This window comes from Wasmannia auropunctata, unplaced genomic scaffold (assembly GCF_000956235.1).
Source record: "Wasmannia auropunctata unplaced genomic scaffold, wasmannia.A_1.0 LD335163.1, whole genome shotgun sequence".
Taxonomy (NCBI): Eukaryota; Metazoa; Arthropoda; class Insecta; order Hymenoptera; family Formicidae; genus Wasmannia; species Wasmannia auropunctata.
This window is the reverse complement of record NW_012027727.1, coordinates 297,123-316,453: the sequence shown is the minus strand read 5'-3', so window position 1 is coordinate 316,453 and position 19,331 is coordinate 297,123. Positions and strand designations below refer to the sequence as shown.

At 45.7% G+C, this 19,331-nt stretch overlaps 2 protein-coding genes across 3 annotated transcripts in view; one reads left to right on the top strand and one right to left on the bottom strand.

Moving 5' to 3' along the window:
* LOC105457700 (peptide deformylase, mitochondrial-like) overlaps window positions 1-19,331 on the bottom strand; it is a 127,241-nt gene that overhangs the window by 17,306 nt on the left and 90,604 nt on the right. The gene's annotated exons all lie outside the window — the stretch shown is intronic.
* Window positions 1,222-18,351, top strand: LOC105457697 (tubby-related protein 4). Its single transcript, XM_011702523.1, has 14 exons — window positions 1,222-1,294; window positions 9,009-9,191; window positions 9,537-9,644; window positions 10,182-10,338; window positions 10,445-10,710; window positions 10,807-10,895; window positions 11,031-11,165; window positions 11,270-11,690; window positions 11,946-12,123; window positions 12,224-13,925; window positions 14,016-14,129; window positions 14,198-14,423; window positions 14,528-14,713; window positions 14,803-18,351. Exons 2-14 carry the CDS (start codon window positions 9,171-9,173, stop codon window positions 14,917-14,919), a joined length of 3,720 nt encoding a protein of 1,239 aa, XP_011700825.1. The 5' UTR covers window positions 1,222-1,294; window positions 9,009-9,170; the 3' UTR covers window positions 14,920-18,351.

Here is a 19,331-nt window from a genome sequence, read left to right as displayed (position 1 = left end):
AGACGTCTTGTTATTCTTCTTTTCGATATTCTTCAAAAAGAATAATAAAAAAAATTCTCTTTCTTTTCACATTCTTTTCTACGACAGAAGTGCATCGTTAATTAATCCAAACGCCTTTTCAGAATAGTATATTGGTGCAGTAAATTGGTGGGGCAAGAATCGAGTCGATCGATGGGACGAATGCCAAAGGGGACGCAAATTATCTGGATTGAATATTTCCTGTATTCGTGCGATTGTTTTCTATGCCAAGATTTGGATAATCCGCTAGGATATTCAGCACATATAGAAATGTGATCTTAATTTTATTTTCGCGTCGCGCGGATCTTTCGGAACGATTTTCTATTCAGAAGCTTGACGCATTGAGAGCAGTGGGTGAATCTGATACTTTAATAAATATATAAGCGCGCGTGCATTTCGATATTGCCCTCTTCTAAGGGTTCGGGCTGTCTTGAGTAATTACGCCTACGTATGTATAATGGGCCCGAGGGTGAAGCCCTTTCAGCATTGAAACCCTCGCTACCGAATGCTGTCACGTTTAAGTGGAAACGTTACGTGTCGACGAATAGTAATAGAGTTCCAGTAAGCATCTTCGATTTCAGTTGAACGACTGCGCATCATCCCTGACATCGGAGGGTGTAGCAGTCGGTCGTACGACAATTAACCTGCCTGATTATTCATGGCGACCAATCCCTTACTTCTATACTTAGCCAAACACGTAACACATTCTAATTAAACCCGGTGATCAAACTACGTGAGATGAATAATGAATCAGGCCTAGAAAATAGACTTAGGACACGTCTTGATAGCGTGACAAGTTCACGAGATAATTTATTTGCAAATTCAAGCGATATTTTATTCCGCTCGAACTTTCGTTCTCGAATTTTTAAAAAGGTCGCCAGTGTTCCGATGCGGAACGGCACTTTCCGGTGCCATCGTTTGCGCCGTACAAACTTCGAAGTAACCGTGATGTTTATCGCGATTGACACCGCCTCTTGAGGGAATCGTTAAAAAAAAAAAATCTCCACGCTAAATCCGAGGCGCCATTAATCACGAGCATGACGCGTTTCTATGCGCGCCATACCGCGCGAAAAGTATAACTAACGTTCTGCTTTTATTTACCAGGACGAAGGATGGCAGCTCGATCGTATAAATTACTACCAGGAAGGATGGTTAGCCACCGGCAACGCCCGCGGCTTGGTAGGAGTGACTTTTACCACGTCGCATTGTCGCACCAGAGCCGCGGAACTTCCACTCAGGGCGAATTACAACCTCCGAGGGCACCGTAGCGAAGCAAGTATCGCTTTTCCTATAACTTCTTGCCACCCCGCTCGAGCCGTTTGAACGAAACCGACATTTAATTTCTTCCTCCGGGTCTTCCCTTGCGTCAATGCCGCTTAGAGAGCGGTGCATTTCCACAGCTTCCCTCACTATAAGCTCATTGCGACAAATTTCGCAAAACATAATTATCCTCTGCTTGAAACGATAATTACATGAAGAAATGAAAAAAAAAAATTATTACTTTTTGCATCCTTTGCATTCCACGGCACGCCTCGTCAAACAGCAATTTATAGACTGGATGATAACCGGTACCGTGCTCAACACAATGTCAAATATTATCATAATCTCACGGTTCTCGAAATTGAATCTTTCAACGCGAGCGATATCCTATTCTGCTTTGCAATATCACGGAAGGAAGCGTACGAGGGTTATCGGTTAGTAGCAGCCAATGTGTATGCTTTATCTGCTCGATACACGAGCCGCGGTAACTGGTTGCAGAACGTGTGGGTTAAATCGACAAAGAAATTGGATGATTGCGCGACGCAGATAGGAGGCCGACGGCGTATTGAATCGTTAAAGAAACGCAACCAATTCATATAAATAAAACGGCAAGCTCTCTTTCTCTCTCTCTCTCTCTCTCTCTCTCTCTCTCTCTCTCTCTCCCTTTCTCTCTATTGGATTACAAACGTCAATTTGCAATGCTGTCCAATGAACCGTCATCATACCATAATTTATCCCCGACTGATTTATTGCTAATGCGCCGCTGATTCAAATTTCCCCGCAGACTGTCGCCGTTTGACGGTAATTACAAAGTTTGTTAATATTTCAGACGACGCGATTTAATAGTTTCGCAACATATATCGTCGTATATATATCGCTGCTATATATATGTGTAACATCGGGCTCCGTCGGGCCGAAACTTCGTGTAATCTCTGTATCGGTAGTAAACGGGCGCGCGCCGGCAAACCGAGAGTCCTTTGTGGCCCTTAATCGATATTAAGCTGTGGCGCGCTTTTAACAAACTGCCTGCAGGTGCCCGAAACCTACGGTCGCGCGATTTCACGAACGGCGTCTGCACACGCTCGGCCAACTCTCGGCGAGCTACACTCTCTATACCGCGCGCGCTCCTCCGGCTCTCTTCCAATATTAATATCGCCGGCTTAAAATCTCGGGGGTTGCACCCCTCCCCCCATAAGTTTACATCCGCTTTCCTCGCGCGCGGCAGTTATTACGCCGCGTCTCGCTCGTCCTCTTCTAAGTTCGCCATTCTAACATATTCCCCAGACTTTCTGCGCGTCTGCATTCGCGTATAACAAGGAACCGGTGCACAATAGAACGCGAGTAATGGCGCCTGTCCACCGTAAATCCATAAATAATATATGACGCCCGAGTGCTTATAGGTACGAAGATTATTATATTACGGGGACGGTAGCCGTCCGTAGCGAGATGAATTGAGACTTCCGAGTACTTAGGGTACTCGCGTCATTTACCTACCGAATAAAACTTGGAAAATCTTTTTCTGACAATTTTCTTCCCGCTGACATATACGTATATTCGCAGATATACCGTACAATGCTCACGTCGCCTGCCGGGGAGCACCTTTCTCTGGCCCGTGTTTCTCTATCCCTTATGAATACGAGCCATTTCTGTTCGAGGGGGTTGCCTCGTGGAATAGCGAAGAATAAGGAGGGATCGGATAAGTGTCGCGAGAGAGCGTATTCCACGTGACGAGACAAATGAGACGTTGACGCGCTCCCGCGAGGAATTCGTCCCTCTCGCACGATGTCCACCCCACTGAGATGTCTGCAGTCTGGAAATTCTAGCGAACACACTGCTTTCGGCTGAAAACGCTTCGAATACGGAATAGCATTGCTAGTCGAGAAAAACTCGTATGTGGAAAATGCAAACCGACAGACGAAGTCCGTTATCATTTTAAAGAGACAGAGCTTTCGTTAATTTTTATCTTTATTGTTCGCTTGATATAGATAGATATTCGCGTGTACAAATATGTGATGGCACATATTTAAACCTGCAATATTTAAGCTGCAAGAAACTCGATGTTAATGCGCAATGGTAATTCATCCGAACGGCGTTAATTAAATTGAGATCAGCACACCGGCATCGGCGGCGGCGCGGTGGCGCCTGCTTCGAACACGATAGCGGCACGCGTGCACATATATACACACACGCTCACACGCCCCCCCCCCCCCTCTCTCTCTCTCTCTCTCTCTCTGTGTATGTATGTTTGTGTTATCGGTTCACGTGTTCATCAGTTAACTTTCCCGGATCCCACGGACCTTTTGCCCCGATTAACAGGCCTCAGTCAATAAGTCAACGTAGGACTGGCACGCAGGTGCAACTACGGCGATCGCTGTTAGAGCGCACACGAGGAAACGGCGATCTTGGCAAACCAGGTCAGACGGTGGTAGAAAGTTACAACGAGACTAGTCCATTTCGTTATGTCGCGTCAATTTACGCTGTACTCGCGATTAAATTATTCATTCGCGCTAGTCGATCGTGATGCTCGCGCAGCAGAAGCTAAAGTGCGGAAAGGATAACGTTGAAGGTTCAGGTCCGTTCGCCCACTGTCAGTAGCTTCGATCACAATCGATGAACAATTTGACGAGGTTTTGACAGCGAAACTTTCGACAATGTGATGACTCACTTTGGCGATCGCGCTTGACTGACCGATCGGATGACTTGTTGTAGAAAGAAATCTCATTTTATGTCACTTGCTCGCATATATACATGACTCGGCGAGGGAAAACTTCAATGGAAGCACGGAATTTTGCGTCCACTTCGGTCCACATTTCAGAGCTTAAGGGTAGTCGCCGTGGTATCGATCTGGCACGCAGTGCTGTTTTAAGACCGCGGTTCTCAACCCTGTTTCCGCGGCGGGGCTGCTCCACCACCACCGGCGACGTCCCTTCAGATGCGACGTCGACTCTCATCTTTTTTTTTTCATCTTTCACACGTTAACGCGCGTTGCACGTGCATTAGCGCTGTTTAAAAATAGGAAACGGCACGCCTTGAATATATCACGAGTCGCCCCAGCTCGCTATTTATAAGATAAATAGCGAACATTCTGTCGATGATAATATCATCCCCGCGTTATAAACGACATCCCAAATGGCGAAAGGAAGCAATCAGCTTAACGTAATTCAGGACACAATATTTCTTTAGATTGCAGCGGGTGACTTTCGCGATAAGGGTATGTATTTTCAGTTATTTCTGTTCTAGGCCGTACCAGCCACGTTCGGACCTCGAATCGATAGCGCGATTATATCTGTATTCCTCGTACAGTAACTGTCACTTATACGAACGGACACAATTTCCGCGTTTTTCTGAAGCGCAATTACACAGGATCTGTTGATTTTCACAAATCTTTTTTCTTTTTTCCCTCTCTCTCTATCTCCCTCCCTCTCTGTAGGTCCCCGTGGACCGTGATTCAATTACCAAGCGTGGCGACTTCGCTGAAATGACGGACGGGACTTTATATCTACATATGGAAGTAAGGAAAATTTCACATGTGACTTGCTTGTGAAAAATTCAGACTCAGGCGCCCGACACGGGCTTCGCCCGGCGGCTTATAGCATAATTCTAACAAGACTTTCTTAGCATAAAGTCGGGTTTTATTGTTATTACCCAGCTAAGAGATACGTCTTGCATAAGATCTCGTTACTCGCAAAGGAGATGAAACTTTTATGCCGGCGGAGAAATTTTTCTCCCCCTTGCGTTGACATCATTAGCCTCTCAGAGTCCCTCCCATGTATAAGTAATGCCGGAGAGAGATCTAGGTGAAAACGTAACGGCAGGGTCAGACTGCAAACCCGCTAATCCTTTGGGGATAAAGCATACAAAGTATACGCGTGTCCATCGGATAGAGCCGTTAAAACGAGCGTATCGTGCTAGAAGATAGCTCCGTGGAATATTAAATGAGCGATATTATATTATACCGTTATAAATTATTCATCCCGCGGACTCAATACACTTTGATCGCTTCCTGCTAAACCGGCAGAATTTGGTGGCGGAAAGGCACGTGAGGTTGGATCAATGGAGCAAAATACGGATCAATGTAATTTAACAAATTAAAATAACGTATCTGCAACAACAGGATCGATACGTTTATTGGCAGGTTTTATTACAGAACCTTTATGAAAAATTCACACGTTATTTTGAGAGAAGAGAAAGTAGCATGGAAGATAACATGAAATATTAAAGAGAAAGAGGAAATGCAACATCCTACGGAGTTTCTCATTCATTTATAATGTTTCACACTTGTATGTTCGTTAAATTTGTTTCATGCAAATTAGCATATTACCACTCATAACATTTTCACTTAGGTTTGACGATTAGGATACTGCGAGCGTGAGCTCGAAAGAAAATTCTGCCACCCTTCGGCGGAGGTGCGAGAAGTTTCCGTATATGTATATACATAAGTAACGCGGAATGGGAAAGCGAGCATCGAGAAGTGTAAATTCCAGTATGGCTCGTCATAAATCACGAGGTGAGAAATTGAGCCAAAAGAGCACGAGGGATTTCTCGCGGGATACGTGGCGCGCGGAGTTACCTTGACACTGAAAAAGAACGAGTGCGGAAAAGGAGCATCATTGATTTACCAAACGAGCCCGCCGTACGAGGCGCACTCCCGGCACTTGCTGCAGCCTTTACCGCAATGCATTAGCAGTCAAAGGATTACGTGACGATCGCCTCCCCCCCTGCCCTTTCGAAAGTCGCCTGGCGCGGAAAGCCGCAGTATATTTCGAAAGGAATTCAACATCTTTCTATTAATATACATTTCTGCAGTATAAACCGGTGAAGGATTATATATTGCGCGCATAATACGACGGTCGGAATAAAGTGGATGATAATTTCATGTCGTATTAATATCGGAGGTTTTACATTCTCCGTTGGAATGAAGACAAGAAGACGAGATTGCACGAGGAAGGAAATACGATTCGCGAGAAACGTAATAAAGCATTTCCTTCGTATAATTTTAATTACGCTATCTTCGCTATCTTCCTCGTTCTTGTCGAGTTCTTCCGTCAAAACACAGAGACAAAATGTGGGAGATACGTTTCCGACGGCGATGCTACAGGTCGTGGAACTCTCGACGAACCGTAACGGGAGAAAAGAAACGCGACGACGCGACGTCTCGTTCGGCGCGTTCTTTACAAGTTCGAAAATACAATTACGTCGGATTACCAGACGCGCCGTTGCGTCCTCCTCGCCCTGCAATAAGCGTCACACACGAGGCGCAGACAAAGGGAACGTGGCAGGTCAGTCGGCGGGGTGTGCTTATTCACGTTCGACGGCTTAAGCGAAAAATGTGTACAGTGGTGTGTGTTGGAAAATATGACTTCACGCCCCGGGTGTGCGACGTAAACGAAAGTGCGGGGGTTGTCGCGCGCCACGCATCGCATAAAAGCGATGATAATTCCACCGAGTGGCGCTCCGTCGCGAAATATGATTATGCGAGAGAGCGTTCAAAATAGACTGCACTGCGTCAATTTGTGTGCCACCGTCCCGGCACACATGGTTGCGCGGTGAATGCCTCTGTCCTTTCTAATTTCCGCCAACTTTCCATTCCGCTCGCATCGAAATTTGCTGATAAAATCCAACGTGCGATAAACGTTCTCGCAAGGGTGTCTCGCGCAAATAAGAGACTTGTACGTACAAGTGCGTATCTTCGAGTCTAATGGTTCCATTGCAGACGTATAACCCTCCCACGATCTTACATCCCACGATCTCGCGCGCGAGATTTCTGGTATCACGAGAAAATCCGAAGCGCCCTTACGGGGTTCTTATCGATCAGCACGCTCACGCTATCTCCGCTATTCCCTGACTTTCTCGCGCTCTCATGTCCCTACAATTTACAACGTACCCTCGGACAGATTTTATTGCATTTATAGGGCGTCGCACGGAAAATTCCGTTTATTTCCATTAAGCGAGACCAGCTTATCGTAACGCAATTTCGTCCACCGGCGAAATTCCACATGATGGAGTCTCCCTTAAAATCACAAAAGAGGAGACGGGAGACTTTCTTGAGCCTCTTGACTGTTAAAATACCTTTCCCACGACTAATCGTTTCAAACTGATATAAATAGAATTTCCTCTCTCTCGGCGCTTTTTTTAATAATAATGGACTTAAGATGTCATGGCGTTATATAAGTTTATAACACTTTGTTAACTTCCGAGAAAAATGGCCCGTGGCGTTATTAGTTTATTACGGTCAATGCGACCCCTACTGTCCTTCATATATTTCGAAAAGTACAATCCCGGGAAAAGAAAAAGTTTGCGACAGTCTGCAGGTTAATCAATCATAGAGCGATCCAGATGTACAACGACACGTGGTGGAAAATTCTTACATTCTGTAAGTTCCTCTGTAAGAGCATTGATATAATAACTTTTTCGAATCTTTCTTTCTCTCGTACATGAGCGTATGTGTATATAGGTATGCGGAGTTGATGCACACGTGTACATCTTGTCGCCACGCTCGTCACGTACGGTATCCTCCTTCTCATTTTTCGCAGCTCACCCTCGGTGACTCCGTCCGCGCTTTCTACCCCTCAAACAATACCGGACGGTCGATCAAAGCTTTACGGACAGGGAAATTAATCTGTCGTGTATTTCAGAAGTCCGGGGAGAAATAATGGTTGCTGAAAAGCATCGAAGATGAAGAAGAAGTGTGATAATTTATTCCATTATGTAAAAGAAAGTTTATTTTTGAAAAGTAAAATTTAGATAATTGCAGCAATGTTATAAATTTGCAATTATTCCTTTATTATATGATTACGTTCAGTTGTAACTCGCGCAAGAAACATTCGCGAAGATATAAATAGTTGTCAATGGGCAGAAGCGAGTTGTTATCTAATATTTTCAATCCATAAATTAATTTTCCGATAAACTTCTATTTGCCGTATCAGCACGATAAAAATATAGACGCCGTCGCTCGTGAACGCAGTGAAAAGCAATCGATCGAGGATGGAGCAATGACACGAGGACGTATCTCGCCATGTATCCGCGATTTCACCCCTTTGCAAAACTTGCTCCTGCGGCCACTAGCAGCGTGAGATAAACCTTAAAAGCGAGGGGTCGTGATTACCATCCTTGACGGAGTAGCTTAATCTCTTCAAACACTCACGATTACCTTTCTTGCAGGACTGGCTTTAATCCCTTCTAATCCTCAGGGATATAGTATCGAAGAAGTCACGCACTTAAAAGGACGTAATCAGAATACCTTCTCATCGGAATCTCTCTAACAAACAGTAGCGTAAAATTCCACTCGAATTCTTAATTATGTTAATTATCTCGCGCTCATAAAAGAGGGGAGAGGGGGGTGTTTTGATTAAGAATGAAAAATTTTCGTCGATAAGACGAAATATGTATATGAAAGACGGTAGGGGCCATAATAACGCCACGGGCCATTTTTCTCGGAAGTTAACAAAGTGTTATAACGGGCGGCAATTAAGGCCTAGGTTTACTCTTGATTAGAGCCCAAGCGAAATTAATTACGGACTCGAGATGAACTACTGGAGATCAATTTACGACGGGTGTATTAAAGCTGGTAGCGCGCGCGAAACATGACTGTCTTTACTGAAATAAATTGGAAAATTGAAGATTCCTGCACAAATAATCTTAATTTTATCGTAATCTGGTGGTTTTGGTGTTTGTCTACAATTAACAAATTTTTGCAGGCAACTTCACGAGGTTCGTTTATCTCGTTGCAGGTGATACTGGTCAAGTGGAATGAACCGTATCAAAAGTTGGCTTCGTGCGACAGTTCGGGTGTAATCTTCGTTTGGATCAAATACGACGGACGATGGAGTATAGAATTAATCAACGACAGAAACACACCTGTTACGCACTTCTCCTGGTCCCACGACGGTCGCATGGCTCTTATATGTTACAGGGTGAGTTTTACCGTTGTTTGTGCCTGTTACTGTGATTTCCCCTCAGACACGTGTAGCAATCACTGCCAATATCGCGATGCAATAAAAAAAAAAAAATAATAATTTGTTTTTCCATTTTTTAAAATTGAAACGAAAATATAAAAATAAACCTACATCACTCCGAAACGTTTATTTATTTTATCGGTGTACCGCCATTCAGTATAAAAGAGCATTCTATTCAATGATCGTCGAGATGTGCTATAGACTTTAGAGCTTTATGTATTTATTTACGACCCTCGTCATATACGTGGCTCACACGTCTTTTGCGAAGGATCGTTTGCGAAGAATACGGATGTTTTATTGCAGGATGGCTTCGTACTGGTCGGCAGCGTCGCCGGTCAAAGGTACTGGTCGTCAATGCTCAACGACAAAGCGACGATAACTTGCGGCATTTGGACTCCGGACGATCAGCAGGTTTGAAAGAAAAGTTTGAATAAAATTTCATTTTCCGTGGTTTTCCGTTTATTTTATAGTTTATTTAGTTTATTTTACAAAAATACCATTAATTGGTAACGCAAGGAAAATAAATTGGTGTCCACGATATTTGAAATGTTTTAATTGCTTAGAATTATCAAAAAATTGTGAGGAATAAACCTAAAATGGCAAAGCTCTTGTCCCGTATTATTTGTTGTAAAACTTAAAGTTTATTCACAAATCTGACTGTCACTGGACATTACCGTTCGGAAACTGACTGTGACGTAACAAATAACACGAGTCATATACAAGTCTGAATCGTCCATCGCGTGTGAAATACGATACGCCAATGTACCTGCCTAATAGAAGCATTCCTGACATTGTGGCGCAATGTTACACTCAATCATCGTTGATGGCAACTTAATGCCAAGTTAAAAGCTTTCCCTTTGTCATCGATGAAAATATCTTCGGCCGATAGGAAAGAAATAAAAAAAAAACTGGCATTATTCACCTCCGACGTTTGTTCTACGACAAAAGGTCTATTTCGGGACGACTGCGGGCCAGTTAATCGTGATGGACGTTCACGGGGCTATGGTGTCGGAGGTACAATTAGCGGCCGGGGTTACGTCGATGGCCTGGAGCGCCGAGAAGTTCACGATGGAGGAGGACGAAACGTGCGATCGATCTCAGAAAGGTATTAACCGCAGCTTTTGGGGCCGACCCCGAAGGGGTTGACTCGTGCCCAAGGAGGGCCACCGCGATGCACGGTTAATGCATTTACGATGTATGTGCAAGCGCAGATGACCGGAATTACGTGCTGGCCGTTTGCCTCGCTGACGGCAACATCGTCATGCTGCGATCGTTCGACGACGTGTCGCCGATTACGATACGCAGCAATCTGAAGCCGCCCCTGCACGCCGAATGGAGCAACTCCAGGAAACTGTTGGCCATCGCCGGCACGAAGGAGTCGTCCGACCAGAGTAGCTCGCAGGAATACACGAATCTCCTAAAGTTTTACTCGGTCAACGGTACTCTCGTGTACACGACGGAGATTCCGTATACGCAAGTACGCTCGCGTAAAAGAAAAAAAAATGTTTTGTCTTCTTTTATCTCGCTGCCACATCTCGCTGATATATTTTATGATTTTCCTGGTTCGCATTAGTGTCCCGTATCGGCGTTGACATGGGGACACAATGACAGGCGGCTTTTCGTGGCAACCGGAGCGCGCGTCCACGCCGCGTGGGTCTCCAGGTAATTTCTTATTTTGAACGTAAACGCGTTTATTACGCAGATAACGCAACAAGATAATTTACACTATTCTGTAATTTTTGTCGAAGTAATGATGCACGTCGAAACGCAACAAAGTAGTTGAATTGTTCTTTGCAGAAGAGTCGGTTCGCTTCAACTGTTGTCGAGACTAGCGGTGAGAGCGGCACTCACGAGGGAGTCAAGTGTTCAACATCTTCCATTACCGCCGCGACTGAGAGCCTCGGTGGCCGCCCTTTTCGCTAATACGATACGGTAAAAAGAAGAAAAATAATTCTACAGACTCTCTATCTCTTTAACTCAAAGTGGGCGGGATACCATTTAGATCCATCCGGAATGCGCTTCCGTGCATTTTTCAGATGCTCGGTGCCGGAACCGAGAGAGTTGCGACGCTTCGTGTCAAGGCCGCCGCCGGGAGGCAGCCGGTTGCATTGCACCATGCTCAGGCACGCCGTGGAGCCTGTGCCGTGTTACACGCTGTATCTGGAGTACCTGGGCGGTCTCGTGCCACTTTTAAAGGGCAGACGGACCAGCAAGATACGGCCCGAGTTCGTAATATTCGACCCGCAGAATCAGGAGACTCTGCAGGTGTTCGACGATACGTCGCAGTGCCCGTCGTACAGCGACGGCTCGGACACCGAGAAGGACACCGCGGATTTGTGCGGATCGCCACGCTACAGAAAGAAGAACAGGAAAAGAAGGGAGGAGAGGACGAGCGACGAAACGACGGATCGGGAGGAAAAGCCGAACGATCTCTCATATGTGGATACGTTGCCAGAGGTAATATAATCTCTCTCTCTCTCTCTCTCTCTCTCTTTTTTTCGTATTTATAGACGGACTTGTATAAAATTACATTTTATTCTTGTATACGTAATCGTGGCATCGTATCTTTCGACGTAATGAATCGCATGCCGCGCGCAGACTTTGACGAGTCCTCCGTATCAAAGGGAGTATATGCTACTCGCGTGACGAACGGTCGCGCGACTGTGTGTGCATTGTCGTGAATATTTCTAACGGAGCTGTATCTGTTCGTAGCACGCGAGGCTGGTCGAGGTAACGTCGAACATCTGGGGCACGAAATTCAAGTTTCACGGCTTGGCAGATTCGGTTCCCGCTAACCTAGGTCAGGTAACATATCGAACGTCGTTGTTACACCTACAGCCCAGGCAAATGACGCTCGTGATGACGGAGCTCCGGGACGATTTGCCCTCCGGTAATTTGCATTTATTAATTCAGCGTTGCGTGACTTTAATTTTTTTTCTTTCAGTTCGTATTAGAAGCTTGATAACGCACACACGATTATTTTCACACAGGTCCAGATCCGACGTTCAACCCCAATCTGTTCTCCGAGGACGAGGAGGAGTCGTACCAGGAAGCAAGCTCGCGGGCCACCCCGGAGGCGCAACCGCCGCCGATCGCGCCAATGACTCCTCGTAACGCTCGGCTGAACCACCCGAATCGGCCGAAGTCTCAAATTTCGAATCAGTTCCTGACGTCGGAGACCCTGCCGACGTCGCTGGGAAAAATCGAGAGCTACGAGAGCGAGTACGTTCCGTACGTGGATCTTCAGGACATGGGTAATCTGTACGAGAACATCAGAAACGCCCCGACGAACACCTACCGGACGCCGCCGAGGCACAATCCGCCGAGGTGCTGCGACGTGCCGGCCCTGCAGTCGCCGAAAAACGCGGTGGCGCCCACGCAAACGTTAATAGCGACCTCGAACGCGGGTGCCGACTACGCCAGCAGTATTCAGAGAATGAAGAACGCCCTGGCGGACCAGCAAGCGGGCATGGCGACGAAGAAGGAACTGGAGAACAATAAGCTCAATCAAATCTCGCAGGACGACAAACCGTGCCTGACGTCGGCCTGCGCGACGAATATCATTTCCGTGTCCATGCAAAATGGCCAGGCCTTGAACGCGGAGGCGTCAAGCAGTCGGTACATCTCCCAAGGCCCGGTTTCGAACGGTCTCGAGAGCATCGATTGCGCCTCGGCGCAGACCGTGTATCTGAACGGTCTAAATAATATCGGGTGCGCGAGCAACGTTTTGACTGCGCCGCACCCCGTCAGCGGCGTTCAAACGACGATGTCGCCGAGCGCTCATAGTTTTGTACATAATAAGAATAATCAAAATACCGGGGCGAGTACGGCGGGCGCCAATACGACGCCTACGAATAGCTCTCAACTCGGGCAGGCTTCGAGTCTGGCTCTTAATAAGAACGGCATACACGGAGTTGTTTCGCCGGCGTGTTCCTATCAGTTCCCAGAGAATATCGATCAGTGCTTCGGGTCGTCGCAGTGTTCGCAGTGTTTCTCAAAGAACAAAGACTCCAAGTGTCACGTGTGCTACGGAAAGACGAATCCCGGCTACGTGAGCGCCGCGATTCCCGCTAACATTAAGCTCGACGACGATTTGATGCGATTCAGCGACGATGAGCCGCGCGACGATATGGAGGCGTTGGGGCAGTCGCGGGGGGTTCATAGAACCTCGACGGTCATCAGCATCGGTCCGATGTGCTCGAACGACTCGATAGTTCGAAGCTGCAGCGTCGGATACCTGGATCTGGTGGACGCCCAGTTAGTCCCGTGCGACGTCGCCCTGCGAATGCTGCGCAGGGACGCGCCGAACAAGCGGCTGGTGCTGGTGTCGCGGAAGACGAAACGGCGGAAAAAGGCCAAGCCTCAGCACGACATGAATCAACCGAGCTCGAAGCCGCCCAGACTCCGCAACTGCGGCAAGTCCAAGAGTCTCGATTCCAGCGATATATTTCCGAGTAACGAGCAGATATCCTCTCCGCCGCAATTGCCGGAACACGTGGAGGAGGCAACGGGGATACTCAGTTCCGAAGTTACCGAGGACGGCGTGGCGAAGAGCAACGAATCGACAGAATCGCCGAAAGAGGAGACGCGTGAGGTTGCCGATAAATGCGAGGAAAGCAACGAAAGTAACGTCGTTTGCGAAGCTCAAAGGGAAAAGCCAGGCCGATTAGAGGCCACTGCATCTCCCGTCAAGTGAGTAATTAATTCGAAAATAAGTGATTATATCAGTAAGATAAAACTGCTTTCTGAACAATCCCAAGCATAAAACTAATTGCATTTCAGAGGATCGAGCCCGAGTGGATCTTTTGCTTCCTCGCTCGACGGTCTCGCCGCGAGACTTCGCGATTTCGACGATAATCATTCTTTGCCCCCTCCGTCTCCTCGACCATCATCAAGGTAATATATTCAGTTTATTATTTAACAGTGCGTGCAGATAATTATAATTCACTTATTCCACTCCACAGATTGCCGAGGAGTTCACCTAGTAGTCCAGCGCCGTCTAAGAAGGGCAAGAGACCAGCGTCAGCCTCTCCAATCCGAAGAAGACTTTTGTCGAGTCCGTTGCTGAATAGAAGAATGAGAAAGAGTCGCGGCGAGAGCTCGGACGAGGAGGGCCTCATCCAAGACGATTCGTCGACGGCGAGTTATCGAGACCTAGAAACGTTCCAGAAAGCCCAGCTACGTCAGAAGGTCTGTATCTGCAAAATATTTCCAACTGCCGAAGGAGAATATTCGATGAATGCGCTGCATTTAAAAGGCGCGTGGAAACGTTATCGATAGACGTTTGTTTACAGCTCAAGCAGAGAGGAATGGGAATTTCCGGATCCAAGCCGGAAGCGATAAGGCGCGATGCACAGTTGGTGATGCACAACAAAGCACCCATGTGGAACGAGTCCAGTCAAGTGTACCAACTCGATTTCGGTGGCAGGGTGACTCAAGAAAGCGCCAAGAATTTTCAGATCGAATTCAGGGGCAGACAGGTAAGCTCGAACGTGTCTCCCTACAACGTGTTCTACAATTTCCTCCGCGAGTTAAATCCGTACATGTAAAATATCGTAAAAAATTTCAGGTGATGCAATTCGGAAGAATAGACGGCAACGCGTACACGTTGGATTTTCAATATCCGTTCAGCGCTTTGCAGGCGTTTGCCGTTGCCCTGGCGAATGTCACGCAGCGGCTTAAGTAACTGTCACTCTCCAACACGTCGAAGTTATACGGTGAAAGAAATGCTAAGAAGCTGCAAGATGCCTGCATTTGGGAGGCGCGCGTCTCGAAGAGTCGAAGAATCGGAAATGGTCGATCCTAAATTGGGATGAAAGTCTGCAAGATTGTTCGATCGTCAGGATCGTGCGAAGCTCGATTCGCCAGTCGCGATTCGTCCGGTGAGAATGGTATCGGTGGACACACATTTTTGATGACAACGGCTGACCGACTCGCGTAACTTTTCAACTGCGCGCCGATCCTACCGTGGCCGGGGAAAGGATCACATAGACCCAAGGAAATCGCTCGGCGATTTTTGTCGAGATTTGGGCAAATCGATGTGCAATGAGCTAATGAGATATACGCTAATTCGCGAGTGCAGTTTCGAGCGATTTGAATTTGAGTGGAACACAAAGATTTTGCGGCAGCTATGTAACGTTTCGTTGAACGCTTCTTCGTCGTACCGTCCAAAATATTTCGTTTCTCCCAACTTCGAGCGCTCATTTTTGTATAGTTTATGCGACACGTTGGAGTCTAGCGACGCTGTTAAAGGTTCACCTCGTTCATTTTTGCGGTCCGCCGGGTGTGTATTCGAATTTTATATACATATACTATATATAAATATATGACAGACTCGCACGGCTGCGGGCGACAGTTTCATGTTGTTCAATTAAATGTTTCTTAACGCGTATGGTGAAAATAACGATAATAATGGTAACGATAATGATAATGATAATAATATTAATAATAATAACGATAATAAGAGTAATGATAGTAACGTAACATTTGACGTCCGGCCTGTAATGTGGTCTTCGCCATTAAATGATAACAGGACAGACTAAATCCTAAGAGCAGAGGGGATCGAAAGGTCAGAGCGAAAGTAATGCACGTGTATATGCGAGCGTATGCGACGGGATAAAACGTCGTTGTCTGTAATACTTAATCCTTAGTCGCATGATCACCGTGGTGCTCACTTCGTCGGTTTCATATTCATAGCGCGAACGCGATCGATATCAGGCCTATTAGGTACACAAGTGCTGCTACCAGCGAAAAATATACGCCGCGTCGAGCTCCGTGACGAGAAGGGCGCTCCGAGACAAGAAGGAACGGTAATATTCTGCGGTACATGCATCGTAGATCGTATCACTCTCTTCCCTTCGTTGCTATACGCATACGACAACATACAGATCATCGAGGGAGTAATGCGAAATCGCCGTGTAAATTTCAAGATCGGCAAGGGAAACTCAAGATTTTCATACGGGATCTGTTTTTCGGTGCAGATTTAAACGGCATTACCGAATTGACAGCTCTATTTGATACGCGAGTCGCGCGTCTCGAATTCACGCTGCATTCGCACCTTCACCTTCGTGACGCTCCACTCTCACGGACGACGTTAATGACAGCGTTTTGTAGAGAATCATATATTCTCGCCGGGTATTCGCTAACTAATCGTCGAAGTACAGAACGGTAGGTCGTACGATTAATCCATTTTTTCTAGTCGTCCTTATCTATTATCTTTAATTCCCATTCGTGAGCCGCGGCAAGTAATCGTAACACACGATCGAAGGCGGCTTTACTTTAACGTAAATGCCGCGAACGCGAATCGCGAGCTCGTGCAGCGACGCAGGTGGCTTCAAGATGTATTCAATCGAGTTCGCTGGAATGTAGACTAGGTCAGAATGATGAGACTTTCTCGGAAATCGCGTGGTTTCCCGATAAATGGGCGCCAGGTCGACCGGCACGGGTTCGCGAGCACTTCGTATAGAACGACAGAGCGAAGGATTTTGTATTTTCCATAGCGCAGATTTCTCTTTCACTCGCGAGCGCGCGCGGTGTATCCGCCGGAGAAAGTTTATCTTCATCCGATTAGAATTTTGTATTCGAGCGACACAGGCACAGGAGATATTTTTTTTCTCGAACAAAAAGAAAACGGAGGAATCATCGAGTCAGTTATCCCTAATCGGTGAACGAGAGGCGATATTGCAACCGGGAAAAAAAAGTTGGTATTATACGCGCGCGCGATTTGATTAGCATCTCATTCCGCCATCCGATATCGAAATATATCTCGTTTGCGTTGCGCGAAAATGTTGTATCCTCAGCCGAGCAAAACGGACTTGAGTCACCCAAAAAATAAAACGGAACATAAATAATGCGTTACGTCATATCATACGGCCCCTCCGAGAGGTGCTCCTTGAATATGCAATGGGCAAATAGGCAGCGGTTTTTTGCAAATTGAAGCAATCACGAGTGAATCGCAAAATCCCACGTAATATGGCGTGTGCACTTTTGCGATTAATCGACAGAATTCTCATAAAATTATATACGAATGCCGCGTAAATTACAAATTACATCGCGTAAAGGTAGCTCCAGACTGGCAAAAACGATCGTGAAGAAATATTCACGACGATCGTAACGACGACTTTTTCTATGACGCACCGAGATAAGAGGCGATACATTTATCCGTCGATGTAAAATTCGAGCTTCTTCGCGACATCTCATCCAAACAATTCGTCCCTTCGTGCTCATTCCGGTTTCCCGCTTAGCCTGAATTCGCCTTACGATAAGACGTTTTTCTAGTCAAATAATCGACGCTGTGATTGTCCGCACGCATAAAGCGAGACAGAGATTTACGTACGATTCTCCTTGTAAATCCTCGTGGGACTTTCTTAGCGCAGCTATTAGAATCGCGCGACGCTTTCAACGCCGGTAAATAGAGTGCCTACATTTGCATTTGACACGAAACCGCCTATTTATTAATGCGCAGCGATTAACACTCGAGTTTCAGCGGCGCAAACAATGATGTGAACGGCCCATATCTCCCGCCTCCGGAGAGCTTGTCGTTATTTCCGCGCGTTATACACTCCACGTTTAGACTGCGCACCGCGTTTCCCCAAGTTACGATAAAGAAGAAAAAGAATCCGGGATTGATGCGCGAAATGGTGACCCAATCCTATCGTTTGTCTCACCCGCTCCCCCCTGGGCACTTAACCGTGACTAAGCTCCAAACTGTTCGGCCTAGCTCCTCTAGTTAATCCACATATGTTAATACCCTCTCCTCCTGTGTTGGATGCTTCATTTCTCTCCTCTCATCGATGTAGCGATTTATAATTGTGCTTGAAGGAAGAAAGAGTAAGAACGCTGTCATGTAAATTTCACGACTGAGTATATCTTAAGGAGACGATAATTCCACACACACAACACACACATACACACACACACACACACATGCACACACACACACACACACACACACACTGTGTCCGATTGGGACGAGTTCTCTCGTACGAACGCGATACATATTGTTAATTCAGTTCTTGCCTTAGTGCTAACGATAATTCTGTATATGTGCAATGTAATTTTGTTACCAAGTACATTATACGATTATCGACTATTTGTAAATAAAAAAAAAGAAAAACTATCACGTGTAAACGCGAACGTGACTCATCACTTCCTACTTGCGACGATTTTTACCATGACTGAACTTTGATTTTAACTTAATTGACTAATAATTAATTCAATAATTACTTATAGCAAAATTATAACTTTATTTTTCCTCTCTAATTCATTTTCTTTCCACATGTCGAGCGACAAAAAAATCATCCTATAAATCTGAAATAATATCTAATAAAATACTGCAGGTGTCACTCGATAAATTATTCCTGCAAAATTTCTGTTAGCTACAGTTTTTTATTCTAATTTTTTATTCATATATTAAGTAACAAAAGAATTATTCTATCTATGTTAGCACAGGTATTTCTTGATAACTCACATTAAGCAAAATGTTGGCAATTTGCCAGGAGATTCAAACGAATATCGCGACAAATTGGCATCAACTGCATTAAGCTCTCTTCTGCCAGCAGAACTTACCAATATAATCTGGCAGTAAATTACCAGCGGAAACCGTGCAGAGTCTGTCATTTCGTGACTATTTAAATGGAACGTATCATTTAAATGGTTACGAAATATCAGATTTTACTTATAATTAGTTTCTACAGTCTATTTGCTCTCGTATTCTGCTAGCAGATTCTATTGTATTTTACTGACAAAATTTGCAAAGTATAGATACTCTACAAAACCTGTTTTCGGCAGACTTTGGCTGTTTGCGAAATTAATCGCCGATGAAGTTAATCAGTCAAAGATATACTAAGTTTTCCGCGCGCGATCTGCGATAACGACGAGGACATTTTCAAGGCTTTGCGACATATCGCGAAGAAATTATGAAGATAAAGTGAAGGCCCAATAAACTTCAAATATTTTAATGTAATGCCTCATCATCATGAGCAGTTATTTATTTAGGCTATTTATTTCAACGGCTTAACACGTCGACGTCACGAGGTGTCAATGATTTTGCAATATCGCGCGGATCCATCATTTATGACCTTTTCCTATCTTGACAAA

Bases quoted from the DNA above. Each gene is read 5' to 3' on its own strand.
- LOC105457697 (XM_011702523.1), top strand. From the start codon at position 9,171: ATGGCTCTTATATGTTACAGG. The intron at 9,645-10,181 runs GTTTGAAAGAAA...CTACGACAAAAG, and splicing joins GGACTCCGGACGATCAGCAG to GTCTATTTCGGGACGACTGC. The intron at 13,926-14,015 runs GTGAGTAATTAA...ATTGCATTTCAG, and splicing joins GCCACTGCATCTCCCGTCAA to AGGATCGAGCCCGAGTGGAT.